The sequence below is a fragment of the Oncorhynchus tshawytscha genome, linkage group LG33 (assembly GCF_018296145.1).
Source record: "Oncorhynchus tshawytscha isolate Ot180627B linkage group LG33, Otsh_v2.0, whole genome shotgun sequence".
In the NCBI taxonomy this organism is placed as follows: domain Eukaryota; kingdom Metazoa; phylum Chordata; class Actinopteri; order Salmoniformes; family Salmonidae; genus Oncorhynchus; species Oncorhynchus tshawytscha.
Window position 1 is genome coordinate 35,163,130 of NC_056461.1, and position 13,923 is coordinate 35,177,052.

General features: G+C 44.7%; 1 protein-coding gene across 4 annotated transcripts in view; it reads left to right on the forward strand.

Moving 5' to 3' along the window:
* Window positions 1-13,923, forward strand: part of LOC112231300 (spectrin beta chain, non-erythrocytic 1-like) — a 104,538-nt gene that overhangs the window by 13,752 nt on the left and 76,863 nt on the right. For 3 of the 4 annotated variants that reach the window (XM_042311409.1, XM_042311405.1, XM_042311406.1), the window contains exon 2: window positions 9,153-9,340. In XM_042311409.1, coding sequence (XP_042167343.1) covers window positions 9,184-9,340 — 157 coding nt within the window. In that variant the 5' untranslated portion in view covers window positions 9,153-9,183. Of the gene's footprint in view, window positions 1-9,152; window positions 9,358-13,923 lie in introns of all 4 variants that reach the window. The other variant, XM_042311410.1, reaches the window with a different exon arrangement.

Sequence of the window (13,923 nt, forward strand, 5' to 3'; positions counted from 1 at the left end):
CTATTTTAATAATGGACATGGTAAGAATCGACTACCAAAGTGTGAGTCATAATTCCCATGACACCTAGCAAAATCTGAAAAGCGGTTCCTTCATTTATTCCATAGGATATTTTTATATTCACTTAAAATAAGGTCTGTGTTTCATGTAGGCTTACACCACCGTGCCAATTTTATAACTGTAGATATCCATAGGACAAGGTAACTGGCAGGCTCTTCGTGGAGTGCAATGTAAAAGGCCTGAAAGGCCACTCAGCAAGGAAGAAGCCACTGCTCCAAAACTGCCATAAAAAAGCCAGACTACGGTTTGCAACTGCACATGGGGACGAAGATCGTACTTTTTGGAGACATGTCCTCTGGTCTGATGAAACAAAAATAGAACTGTTTGGCCATAATGACCATCGTTATGTTTGAAGAACACCATCCCAACCGTGAAGCACGGGGGTGGCAGCATAATGTTGTGGGGGTACTTTGCTGCAGGAGGGACCGGTGCACTTCACAAAATAGATGGCATCATGAGGGAAGAACATGATGTGGATATATTGAAACAACATCTCAAGACATCAGTCAGGAAGTTAAAGCTTGGTTGCAAATGGGTCTTCCAAATGGACAATGACCCCAAGCATACTTCCAAAGTTGTGGCAAAATGGCTTCAGGACAACAAAGTAAAGGTATTGGAGTGGCCAACACAAAGCCCTGACCTCAATCCTATAGAAAATATGTGGGCAGAACTGAAAAAGCATGTGCGAGCAAGGAGGCCTACAAACCTGACTCAGTTACACCAGCTCCGTCAGGAGGAATGGGCCAAAATTCACCCAACTTATTGTGGGAAGCTTGTGGAAGGCTACCTGAAATGTTTGACCCAAGTTAAACAATTTAAAGGCAATGCTACCAAATACAAATTGAGTGTATGTAAACTTCTGACCCACTGGGAATGTGATGAAAGAAATAAAACCTGAAAGAAATAATTATCTCCATTATTATTCTGACATTTCACATTCTTAAAATAAAGTGGTGATCCTAACTGCCCTAAAACAGGGATTTTTTACTAGGATTAAATGTCAGCAATTGTGAAAAACTGACTTTAAATGTATTTGGTTACGGTTTATGTAAACTTCTGACTTCAGCTGTGTGAATATATATTTTTTTGTTTGTTACATAAACATTTGACATACATGGTACATTTTTTTACACAGTTACAAAGACGCTTCATGAGGTAGTTACCTGGAATGCATTTCAATGAACAGGTGTGCTTTGTTAAAAGTAATTTGTGGAATTTCTCTCCTTAATGTGTTTGAGCCAATCAGTTGTGTTGTGACAAGGTAGGGGTGGTATACAGAAAATAGCCCTATTTGGTAAGAGACCAAGTCCATATTATGGCAAGAACAGCTCAAATAATCAAAGAGAAACAACATCATTACTTTAAGACATGAAGGTCAGTCAATCTGGAAAATGTCAAGAACTTAAAAAAACATTTCAAGCGCAGTTGCCAAAACCATCAAGCGCTATGATGAAACTGGCTCTCATGGGGACCGCCACAGGAAAGGAATAGCTCCTGCAGAGGATACATTCATTAGAGTTACCAGCCTCAGAAATTGCAGCCCAAATAAATGCTTCACAGAGTTGAAGTAACAGACACATCTCAACATGAACTGTTCAGAGGAGACTGCATGAATCAGTCCTTCATGGTCAAAATGTTGCAAAGAAACCACTACCAAATGACACCAATAAGAAGAAGAGACTTGCTTGGGCCAAGAAACATGAACAATGGACATTAGACCGGTGGAAATCTTGAGACTTTTGGTTCCAACCACCGTGTTTTTGTGAGATGCTGTGTAGGTGAACGGATGATCTCCGCATGTGTGGTTACCACCAGGAAGCATGGAGGAGGAGGTGTGATGGTATGGGGGTGCTTTGCTGGTGACACTGTCAGTGATTTGTTTAGAATTTAAGGAATACTTAACCAGCATGGCTACCACAGCATTCTGCAGCGATACGCCTACCCATCTTGTTTGCGCTTAGTGGGACTATCATTTGTTTTTCAACAGGACAATGACCCAACACACCTCCCAGGCTTTGTAAGGGCTATTTTACCAAGAAGGGGAGTGATGGAGTGCCCTAAAACAGGCATCAGATTACCTGGCCTCCACAATCACCCAACCTCAACCCAATTGAGATGGTTTGGGATGAGTTGGACGCAGAGTGAAGGAAAAGCATTCCAGGTAAAGTTGGTTGAGAGAACCTGTGACCAGAAACAAGCTACATCGGAACGATACCAGAATAAATGATCTCATGATTCTGTTTCTTCACAGAAAAATCTGCAGAGCTGAGATTGTTATATAGCATTCTGTTTTTGGCAAGAATGTTGTATAATAATTAATAATAGTTGTGCCTAATCAGTTAGTTAGGTACTCCATTTGCTGGTTCCCCTTTCATTCAATGTTTAGCTTTACTTTTGTCATTGACTGCTACAATGAATTGGGGTCTCTGGAAATAATTTTGTCTTGGGTCTGGTGTTGAGCCATGAGCCATCTGTCTGTTCACACTGCCTCAGAGGACCCAAAGCTCCCCCAGGCTCAAGCCTTCAGGCTCTAGCAGTGTCCTAGTCAGTCAGTCAGCCCCAGAAGGTCCATTATGGGTGCCTGTCTGTAGGGGGGTTATGGGGTTCTGGGACAGAGTGGACTGTAGTGTCCTGGTAAGTCAGTCAGCCCCAGAAGGTCCATTATGGGTGTGTTTTGGGGATTATGGGGATCTGGGGCAGAGTGGACTGGAGGGAGGGAGGGAATGGAAGTATTGCTGACTGTTCCTCCTGTCTTTCTTTGAGGATAATGACTATCTGCTGGGTTTCTATTCTGAGCCACTTCCTAATCTGACCCTAATGGGATTTACCCTGCTTCTTTGTTTATTTGGATGTTTACATGTGTGAGGAGCAGTACGGCGTCCACGCTTGTTACATCTGGTATCGTGACAACCCTATTATATGGCATCACCAGGTTGCTAGCTACAGTCCTATCAAATTAATCCAATACTGGATGGACTGTATTGTCTGGCCCTCTAGGACAGGGGTTCCCACACTTTTTCACTCAGGCCCCCCTTCCAGCATTGGGGAACATTCTGCCCCCCCACAAACTGTTCACACCCCTCTTGTTGGTGGAGAGAAAATGTTGCAGGTTTAAGCTTATTTCCTGCAATTCTACACATTTTGTCATGTCTAATGTGTATTGATGTGATATTTGAGGGAGTCAAACATTACAACAAAATCTAAGGGCTTAAAAACCTAGCTAAAAAATATGAGCTGACATGGGCTAGTTGATCTTGATATTTTTGTCAAGTTATACATAGCTCTCTAAGGTATGCAGTCAGGGCATCAAAGTAACGTTTTGGTCTACCAGCCACTATGGCAGGTAGATGTAAAAAAAAATCTACTAGCCACAATATTTTTTTCACGCAAAAATTACACCGACAAAAAACAGATGGGCATGCTTTATGTTTCTAAAACAATACATGTATTACTAGTAACAAGTAATGTGGTATATTGTTTAATTACCTGAGTCTTTTAACCAAAATATCACAAATGAGACAAAAATGTTCACCTGTCCCTTTAAGGCTACCTGTGGTAGCGCTACCTGAGTCGTGTTTGTGCCTGTGAGATTGAGTCTGACTAGTAGAAGCGTAGTCTTTTCTTCTCTAGCAGTTGAAACTCAAACATTGAAAAACAACCTAGCTTGTGAACAAAACAATGTAAATAGCCAAGAAACACAAGGACAAAGTCTCAAGTTTCAAGTAAATTAGACCAACTTTTATTCCTTGTGTGCAGCGCTTCTGAAAATGAATTTTTCACTCAGCTCTTCACATGCGCACAGCCCCGAGGCAGGCTGTGTTACAGTGTGAGGTGGAATAGGCTATATAGGAGTTGTAGTTCTTTGACTTTGTGAGATTTAATTTACCAGCTATAAAACAAAACAGTGGAAATACTTTGAAAACAGCTACTGCAGCATCTATTTTACTATAAATGTGATCATACTTGCCCATTTCAAATCAAATCAAATCAAATTTTATTTGTCACATACACATGGTTAGCAGATGTTAATGCGAGTGTAGCGAAATGCTTGTGCTTCTAGTTCCGACAATGCAGTAATAACCAACAAGTAATCTAACTAACAATTCCAAAACTACTGTCTTATACACAGTGTAAGGGGATAAAGAATATGTACATAAGGATATATGAATGAATGATGGTACAGAGCAGCATAGGCAAGATACAGTAGATGGTATCGAGTACAGTATATACATATGAGATGAGTATGTAAACAAAGTGGCATAGTTAAAGTGGCTAGTGATACATGTATTACATAAGGATGCAGTCGATGATATAGAGTACAGTATATACGTATGCATATGAGATGAATAATGTAGGGTAAGTAACATTATATAAGGTAGCATTGTTTAAAGTGGCTAGTGATATATTTACATCATTTCCCATCAATTCCCATTATTAAAGTGGCTGGAGTTGAGTCAGTGTCAGTGTCAGTGTGTTGGCAGCAGCCACTCAATGTTAGTGGTGGCTGTTTAACAGTCTGATGGCCTTGAGATAGAAGCTGTTTTTAGTCTCTCGGTCCCAGCTTTGATGCACCTGTACTGACCTCGCCTTCTGGATGATAGCGGGGTGAACAGGCAGTGGCTCGGGTGGTTGATGTCCTTGATGATCTTTATGGCCTTCCTGTAACATCGGGTGGTGTAGGTGTCCTGGAGGGCAGGTAGTTTGCCCCCGGTGATGCATTGTGCAGACCTCACTACCCTCTGGAGAGCCTTACGGTTGTGGGCGGAGCAGTTGCCGTACCAGGCGGTGATACAGCCCGCCAGGATGCTCTCGATTGTGCAGTGAGTGAAATGCGAGTGAAAATGCTTGCAATGTGGAGTCCTGACCACACCACCCGGTGAAATAAACATCTTACCCGGCAATGCCAAAATCTGTACATTTTTAGGCCCTGTATGCAATGACTGACATTACATCAGTCTTATTTTTTGTGAACCACTGCTCTAGGACACAATATCTTCCTTCGCCACCTCCCTAGGAGTTTTGTCTAAAGCTTTCCTGGCTCTCCCTGTCACAGACTCCTTCCACACCTCTCAGACTAGATTTAACACCCCATCCTCCCATCATCCTCCACGGTGACCCCTCATGAACTCTCTCCGTTCTCCCCATCACACGTGGCCTTTATCTGTTGTCAGTTCATTTAGAGGAGGGACTGGGAAGGACACATTTTCTTTCATTGGAATAATGTCCACATTTCTCACCATTATGCTTCCTGCTTATATTAGAGGCATTTGAGCTGAGGGAAGACAGACCCAGGAGAAGAGAGACTGTGAATACTCAATGTGAGACGGTGGATGCTCACTGTCTGCAAGGCATCACATTCTGCTCTATCTGCCGAGTATATGAGCCTGAAGTTCCTCTGTTTTTTCCCCTCACGGTTGCTCAGACACAGATCTGCCTGTGCATCTCGACGTCTGTGTATTAAAGGGGACTCATTGTTGGAGTACGGATTTAACTAGTCCCAATTTTTATGTCTGAATTAGGGGGTGAGTCCGTGTGTGTGCGTACTTACCTCCATGAATATTTACCAGTATTTTAAAATAGCTCTGGTAGCAGGTAAACTGTCCCCTGGCAGGTCACCTCTTCCCTGTTTCCTAGTAGATGTGGTAGAGTAGTGCTGCCACTAGCTCAGGGGACGAGTGGTGTCCTATAGCAGAACATGGAGTAGCAGGCCAGTGACTGATGGAGCTATCTATCCTGGTGGAGGGAGGGAGGCAGCATACTCTGGCCCAATCCTCTGGATTAAGACAGCCTCCCGTAGGGCAGGAAGAGAGAGCATGGAGCCTGCAGCAGGAGGACAGGGGGAGCAGCCTCACCGTCGCTCCGCCCTAAAGACCCCCAGCAGCCCTATCACTCCACCCCAATACCCGGATCCCACTGAGAGAATTACGACAGACACAATAGAACAAACAAATAAACAGGCCTTGATCAACAGACAATAGACAGATCCAATCTGTTATCTGACCCCTTAAACAAACATGCTGTGTCAGCTAATGGGCCTTTTAGTTAACTGTCTGTCTGGGGGTTTTAATCTGGATAGATCCTTCACGGGAGGGGAGGTGAGAGGGACCAGGCCGCATAGCTGTCGGGGAGGGGAAGAGGGGGGGCTCACTGTAACCAGGGAGAAATCCTGTCCTGTCCTCTCCTGTAGAGAATGAGAGAATGCCCCCCCCCTCCTTCCCCATGGTGGTAGGGCCTTAACTCTGACCATGCCACAGCTCAGTCAGACCACAGGGGAGTGGATGGGAAGAGGTTCTGGACAGGAGCAGTGCATGGCCATGGTGTGTCTCTCTCCTCTCCTGGCTGTTACCTGATTTTTCTCTCTGGGCGGCTGCTCTGCGACTCTGCTCTGACATATTCATCAGCAGTCTCTCCTGATCGGAGTTCAGTGTTTTCTCCTGGGATCTGTCTCTGGCCAGGACGACATGGAGGAGTTAGTCTAGTGCACCCCACACAACACCAACTCCTCACCCTGCACCAACTCCCCATACCAACACCCACACCCCACACCAACACCCACACCACACCCACTCCAACACCCACACCCACACCCCACACCAACACCCACACCCCACACCAACACCCACACCCCACACCAACACCCACACCCCACTCCAACACCCACACCCCACACCAACACCAACTCCCCACTCCAACACCCACACCCCACACCAACACCCACACCAACACCCACACCCCACACCAACACCCACACCCCACACCAACACCCACACCCCACACCAACACCCACACCCCACACCAACACCCACACCCCACTCCAACACCCACACCCCACACCAACACCAACTCCCCACTCCAACACCCACACCCCACACCAACACCCACACCAACACCCACACCCCACACCAACACCCACACCCCACACCAACTCCCCACACCAACACCCACACCCCACTTCACACCAACACCCATACCCTACACCAACACCCCACACCAACACCAACTCCCAACACCCCTCCACACCTCACACCAACACCAACTCCCAACACCCCTCCACACCTCACACCAACACCAACTCCCAACACCAACACTCACACCAACACCCCTCCCCACCCCACACCAACACCCCTCCCCACCCCACACCAACACCCACACCCCACACCAACTCCCAACACCCCTCCCCACCCCACACCAACACCCCTCCCCACCCCACACCAACACCAACACCCCTCCCCACACCAACACCCACACCCCTCCCAACACCAACACCCCTCCCCACACCAACACCAACACCCCTCCCCAGACCCACCATGTATTAAACAGCAGGATTTGATGTCTAGATTTCAAATCCCTCTAGACACTATGAAAGTGCGGTTTCTGAATGGGATTCAAGAGTATATCTTCAAATTCATGAAAATGCAGTCATTGAATACATATTTAAGCAATAAGGCCCAAGGGGGTGTGGTATATAGCCAATACCATGGCTATGGGCTGTCTAGGCAGATTTCCTCTGTCCAGTGTCTGTGTTCTTTTGCCCTTCTTAATCTTTTCTTTTTATTGGCCAGTCTGAGATATGGCTTTTTCTTTGCAACTCTGCCTAGAAGGCCAGCATCCCGGAGTCGCCTCTTCACTGTTGACATTGAGACTGGTGTTTAGCTGGTACTATTTACTGAAGCTGCCAGTTGAGGACTTGTGAGGCATCTGTTTCTCAAACTAGATACTCTAATGTACTTGTCCTCTTGCTCAGTTGTGCACCGGGGCCTTCCACTCCTCTTTCTATTCTGGTTAGGGCCAGTTTGCGCTGTTCTGTGAAGGGAGTGGTACACAGCATTGTATGAGATCTTCATACATTTCTCAAATCAAGAATAGACTGACGAGTTTCAGAAGAAAGTTAATTGTTTCTGGCTAGTTTGAGCCTGTTATCGAACCGACAAATGCTGACGCTCCAGATACTCAACTAATTGCTTCTTTAATCAGAACAACAGTTTTCAGCTGTGCTAACATAATTGCAAAATATTTTTTTAATGATTAATTAGCCTTTTAAAATGATAAACTTGGATCAGCCAACACAACGTGCCGTTGGAACACAGGAGGGATGGTTGCTGATAATGGGCCTCTGTACGCCTATGTAGATATTCCATTAAAAATCAACCGTTACTGGCTACAATAGTCATTTACAACAGTAACAATGTCTACACTGTATTTCTGATCAATTTGACAAAAAATGGCTTTTCTTTCAAAAACAAGGACATTTCTAAGTGACCCCAAACCTTTGAATGGTAGTGTATCTTAAATGACCGTGTTTTCATGAATTTGATGATATACTCTTGAATCGCATTCAAAAACAGCAAGGGACATGATCCAGGAAGTTATGAGCAGTTTTTCCACAGGGGTCAGGATCAAAAGCTGTTGGTGATGGCCAGATATTTATGTTCTGTGGAGGCAGATTGGACAGGTCAGGTCAGGTGACATTGACCCCTGGCACCAGGCCAGAGTGGATTGAGAAATTGATGTGTGTGTTTGTTTGTGAGGCGTGTGCGTCCTTTAATGAAGCAGTTTTGCCTGCGTCCTTCAAACAGATTTTACTGTGAGACGTTATGGTTATATAAGTATCTGCTGCTCACGTCATCCTTTTGCGTACGTGTGTGGGTGTGTGTTAACGTCTACTCCCCTTGCCAAGTCTGCATATGAATGAAATTAATTGCCATGCAACTGGCCGTTTACTAAGCTAAATATTACACTCGTATACTAGAGAAGCTAAACTACAGGTATTGTACCATTCCCTCCCTCACCTTTCTCCCTCCCATTCTCAGCCTCATTTGTACCGACCATATCTGTTGCATCGACCTTGTCATGTCATGCTAGAAAATGTGCCAAGTTAAAGTGTGAGCCTATTAGACTGCGGGAGATGTTAGGAATAGAATGTGGGGTTCTCCAAAGTCAACTTTGGGTTATTAAAACGCATTTGTTAGGCTCTGAAAGTAACTCCACACCGTTTAAAAACTCACTCTCTCACCGCTGGTGTCACTCTCTGTTCCCTGCAGGTTGGTTTTCCCCCCGGTCACCATGATAACCATCTCTCTCTGTTCCCCTGCAGGTTGGATGGTTTTCCCCCAGCCCCGGTCACCATGAGCACCATCTCTCCCACCGACTTCGACAGCCAGGAGATCCAGCAGCAGTACAATGACATCAACAACCGCTGGGACCTGGCTGCAGAGACCAACTGGGACAATGAGAACAGCTCGGCACGCCTCTTTGAGCGCTCGCGCATCAAAGCTCTGGCAGGTGGGACAACCCAATGTGTTAGTGTGTGTGTATTGTGCATACATGTGATGTGTGTCAGGGTATAGAACCAGATGTGTGTTCCAAGTACACCCTCCTGTGCTGGAACATGACCAGCCATGCAGGTTGCAGTAGTGTGGAGGGCCCAGCAGAGGGAGCAACAGGCAACCAGAGGCAGCAGCATCAGGCACCTCTGTTTTGCAAAAATACTGATCTCTCTGTGGTAGTCACAGTCTCAAACACACCCCACCCTTCACAGACACACCACACCACACTGGAGGAAAAACAACTGACACCACAACTCCAGACTGTGAGTACATGATAGTACACTGATACTAGTATACTGTTGAAAGGTTAGTCTCACCATCACACATTGAAAAGCAACCACTCTCTCTGTGGTAACAGACCCGTTCAGACCCTGTCACCATCATAATGTCATATGTATGTTAATGTATGTAGATGTTTAACCACTAACCAAATGCCTTATGGATCAGTTATGGAAAGGAGAACAGAGCTGTGTGTTGGCTGTTTGTCATCTTCTCCGACATAACTTCATAACACCTCGGCAATAGATCACACTGAACTGACTAACAAACTAGTATGACCCGAGTTGTGGAGATGTGTGTGTGTGTAGTTAGAGGAGCTGTGTGTGTTTGTGTATTCATACAGTATTTTCCACAAGACTCCATAAGTGTGGGTGTGTGTGCTCTTTACTCCCTGGGAATGCTGCTGACACGTCTCCTTTTTACAAGTAGGGGCTTGATGTGCACATTCTTTGACACTTTGCAACAGCTACAGTAGCTCCCCCTCCCCCACAAGCACCCTGCATTTCTTCTACACTTTTTCAGTGATTCCCCTAGGATTTTTGGGGGCAGCGGTGGAAAAGTTGGCAGGCTGGGGAGGGTGTGGCCAATGGTGCAGTTGCAAGGTTAGCTTGGGTGGGTGTGGCAAATGGCACGGTTTTAGAGGCCCTTTTCTTGCTGTTTTAAAGCAATTTTCATGCAATTTGACACATTTTGGGGTTACACATGGGGTGGAGAAAATGTTGTAGTTTTAAAACTAGTTCCCTGCAATTCTACACATTTTGTCATGGGTCTGAGAGAAAAATTGCAGTTTCAAAGCTAATTTTACATTCTCCCTGACTGTCTAGTTTTTATTTTGGTGCTTGTTACTTCTCCAAGATGATCTTATTTAAAAAAATATATAGCATAGGGGAAACTAGGTCTGGCCCCATTTAGTCGTCTGGTCGATAGGTTGTTGGTTGACCAATATTTTTTTAGTCGAGCAGTGGCAAATAGATCATTATTTTTCGTGGTACACAAGACACCTGTCTGATTTGCACCTGTCTCAATGGACTAATCCATTGAGGAGGCCGCGGGGGTACCACAGTCCAAGAAAAAGTGGAGTGTGGCTAAGCTGCACAAGACACGTCGCTCTTCAGAATGCACTTTCTCCCGCTATTTCCTGCATATTCATTGTTTCATAAGTTCATTATGTGCATTGTTTGCTGTTCATCAATTCCCTTTTACATATATCACCAGTAGTAGCCTACATTTACCATTAGTTCACATAATTTCTATAATAATTTGTTTGGTTATTGTCATTTCTGTTAATGCATTCAATATATTATTACAGTTTTTTACCGTTGTCATGGTCGGAGTGGACACGTTGTTTGCAGAACTCACAACCTATTCTCCACTTATGAGAAACACGTTTTTAAAAAATAATCCATTTGAGTTTTGTCAATTTATTCATCGTCTTGTTTGAAATGCTCCTGTCAATGTTGAGTAAGGACGCGCACCCGATTACTCATATAGAAGTAGGACTATAGTTCCTCAAAGTATTAGAAAAATATAGGACAATAGTTCCTGTAGGACAATAGTTCCTCAATGTATTAGAAAAATATTTCCAACTCTCTCCCTTTCAATAGCCACTCAACATGAAAGGGAAAAATGTAATGCTCTGATCCAGTGGAGATTTCATAAAATACCTGATTACTTCTTATCCCATGCACAAATAGCCCACAGCTGTGTCTGTCCTGAGCTCACTGGCAGGGATATTTTATGCAATGTTGCAAGTTAGCTAGTGTGCATTTCGTGCCGACCCAGTTGATAGTTGATACAATGTTTCAATTTCGCTGTAGACAGGCCATGCATAGCCAATGTGATTTATAGGATATTTATTTTTATCAGGATATTTTCTACCTGCAGGCTGCAATGTTTTTATTTTTTGGCTACTGTAGGCTATTTTTACATAGTTGGCAATGGCAATAAAAGTTACTTTTAGTAATAAAAGTTACTTTTTTTTACAATGATTTTGAGGTAAAGATTATTATAAATTAAACTGTTCCACGAAAATAGACTTATTTAATCAAATGGCGTGCTTAAAGCATCATACAATTTCAGTACATATAGTTGATTTTATGAAAACACATAGGGTGTGCATAATATATGAAAAATACATTGAGATGAATCGATTGACTAATATTTTTGTTGTTGTTGGGGACAGTCCTAGGAGAAACAGCCTTAGCCCACAGGATCTATGATCAGTCCATTTGTCACAGGATCTATGATCAGTCAGTCCATCGGTCACAGGATCTATGATCAGTCAGTCCATCGGTCACAGGATCTATGATCAGTCCACCTGTCTCATCTCTCTTTTTATCCTCTACTCCCCCTACACAGTGAAGGAGCTGATATCATCTCCTGGGCCCAGGCTCATTTGCATGGATTTGGCTCTCAATTTGTGGACTCCTCTATGCACAGCTAGCTCTAAATGTCCTATCTAGACTTCTGTAGTCTGAGGACAGAGTCTATATATTATGTGTAGCCTCTAAGGTTCATTACTCTATGAGCTATTAGAACTGTGACTTCGATCAGCAGCTCCCTGGTTACCTGCCTTTTTTCCTGTCATGACCTAGTAGTGCCTCCATCCCTCAGGGGTTCATTTAAATGCTTCCGGCTTCTGTTTGTGTGTGTTGGTGTGATTCATCCAACTGTGTTCGTGGCCTAATAATATCTGACGTCCCGGGATGTCTTCACACACCTGACTGGTGTATCTTGGCCATGGGGAAGCTGTGGAGTGTGAAATGCCTGGAAGGTAACATGGCAGGTTATAGCCAAGGTAAAACATGACAGACTGAGAGACTCGGGCAGAGAGAGCCATCGGAGGGACAGGGAGAGGAAAACGTGGAGGGTATGAAAGTGCAGGTAATGGCCCTCAGTGTGGAGCCTGAACACTGACAGCCTCAACTCGACCATGATGCCTCTTATTGACCTGCAGAGTGTGGTTGTTTCACACCTGTAGTGGCCGTAACAGACATCTTTATCTCTCTCTCTCTCTCCACATCTCCTCACTGACTGGAATCCCTGGAATCCCTCTCCTCTGTTCCCCTGTCAGATGGTTCACTTCTCTGCCTTCCTGTTCTCTGCTCCACTGTCTCACTCATATCCGTAGGCCAGATCATTATCTGTAATTGCAGTGTGCTTCATACAGGAGCTCCTGCCAAATGGTTGCTTGAATACTTTTTTCCCCCTTTGTTTTCAAAAGTTGCAGAAAGTGGTTGTTTATCCCTGGTTGTTTATCCAGCCATCTGCACAGCAAGCAGACAAGCTGTTTATAGAGGAAGGAAGCCTCTTTATCCCAAGGCATGAGCACGCACTCACACACACACACACACACACACACACACACACACACACACACACACACACACACATACACACACACAGAGAGAGAGACCTGCCCTCCTCATTACAGGCCTGCATGTTAACAGGGATGTTTGATATATGGTCTGGGCTGCGATGCGTCCGTCACTGAGCTCTGTGCTCTTCTCATCACCCCTGGCAACTGTGACAACCCCCAGTGAGAGCCCTGCGTCTGTTCTCTGGGACTCATTAGGCCACTTCCTTCTATAAAGTCCTGGTCACTCTGAAGCCCCTGGCCCCTAGATCTTCTGCAGTCCACATGTCCCCTGTACTCTACCGTCTTAACAAACTTAAACCAAAGCAGGCCAAACACAGCCTATAAAACAACGGACTGAAGACCAGTGCCCCCTGGGTAGGGCAGGCTGTAGGCCTATACCCTAGGGGCTCTTGTATGATTAGCACAGACACTGGCTCTGACCTCTGCGAAACAAGTTTACCCAAACCTTTGCTGTAAGAAAGCCCATTTAATTTTGTCCTGTTTGTTTCTACTGAACAACACGGCTCTGGTGTGCCATATCCAGATCACTAGAGGACATTCTGCTGCTGCAGCAAAATGAGAGCAATGCACACACCTGTTATCTAGACTATTATTTCTGAGGAATGTATTGATTTTTTTTATTTTAGTAGCATTAAATCATTGTTTGTGTTAAAAGACATGTTGAAAATCATTGCTGAGAGGTTTTGATTAGGTGGGTCTCAGTGGACTGTGATTGCTCAGAGAAACCACACACGTATACAAACGCATACATTCTCTCGCTCTCCCCTGCTCAGGCAGGAAAGAGATTGTTGCTGCTGCTGACAGTTTCTCAACTACTTCCTTCCTGTCTTAACACCTTATTTTAGTCCCATGCAGTGGAGCAGAAAGAGGACTAGAGAGAT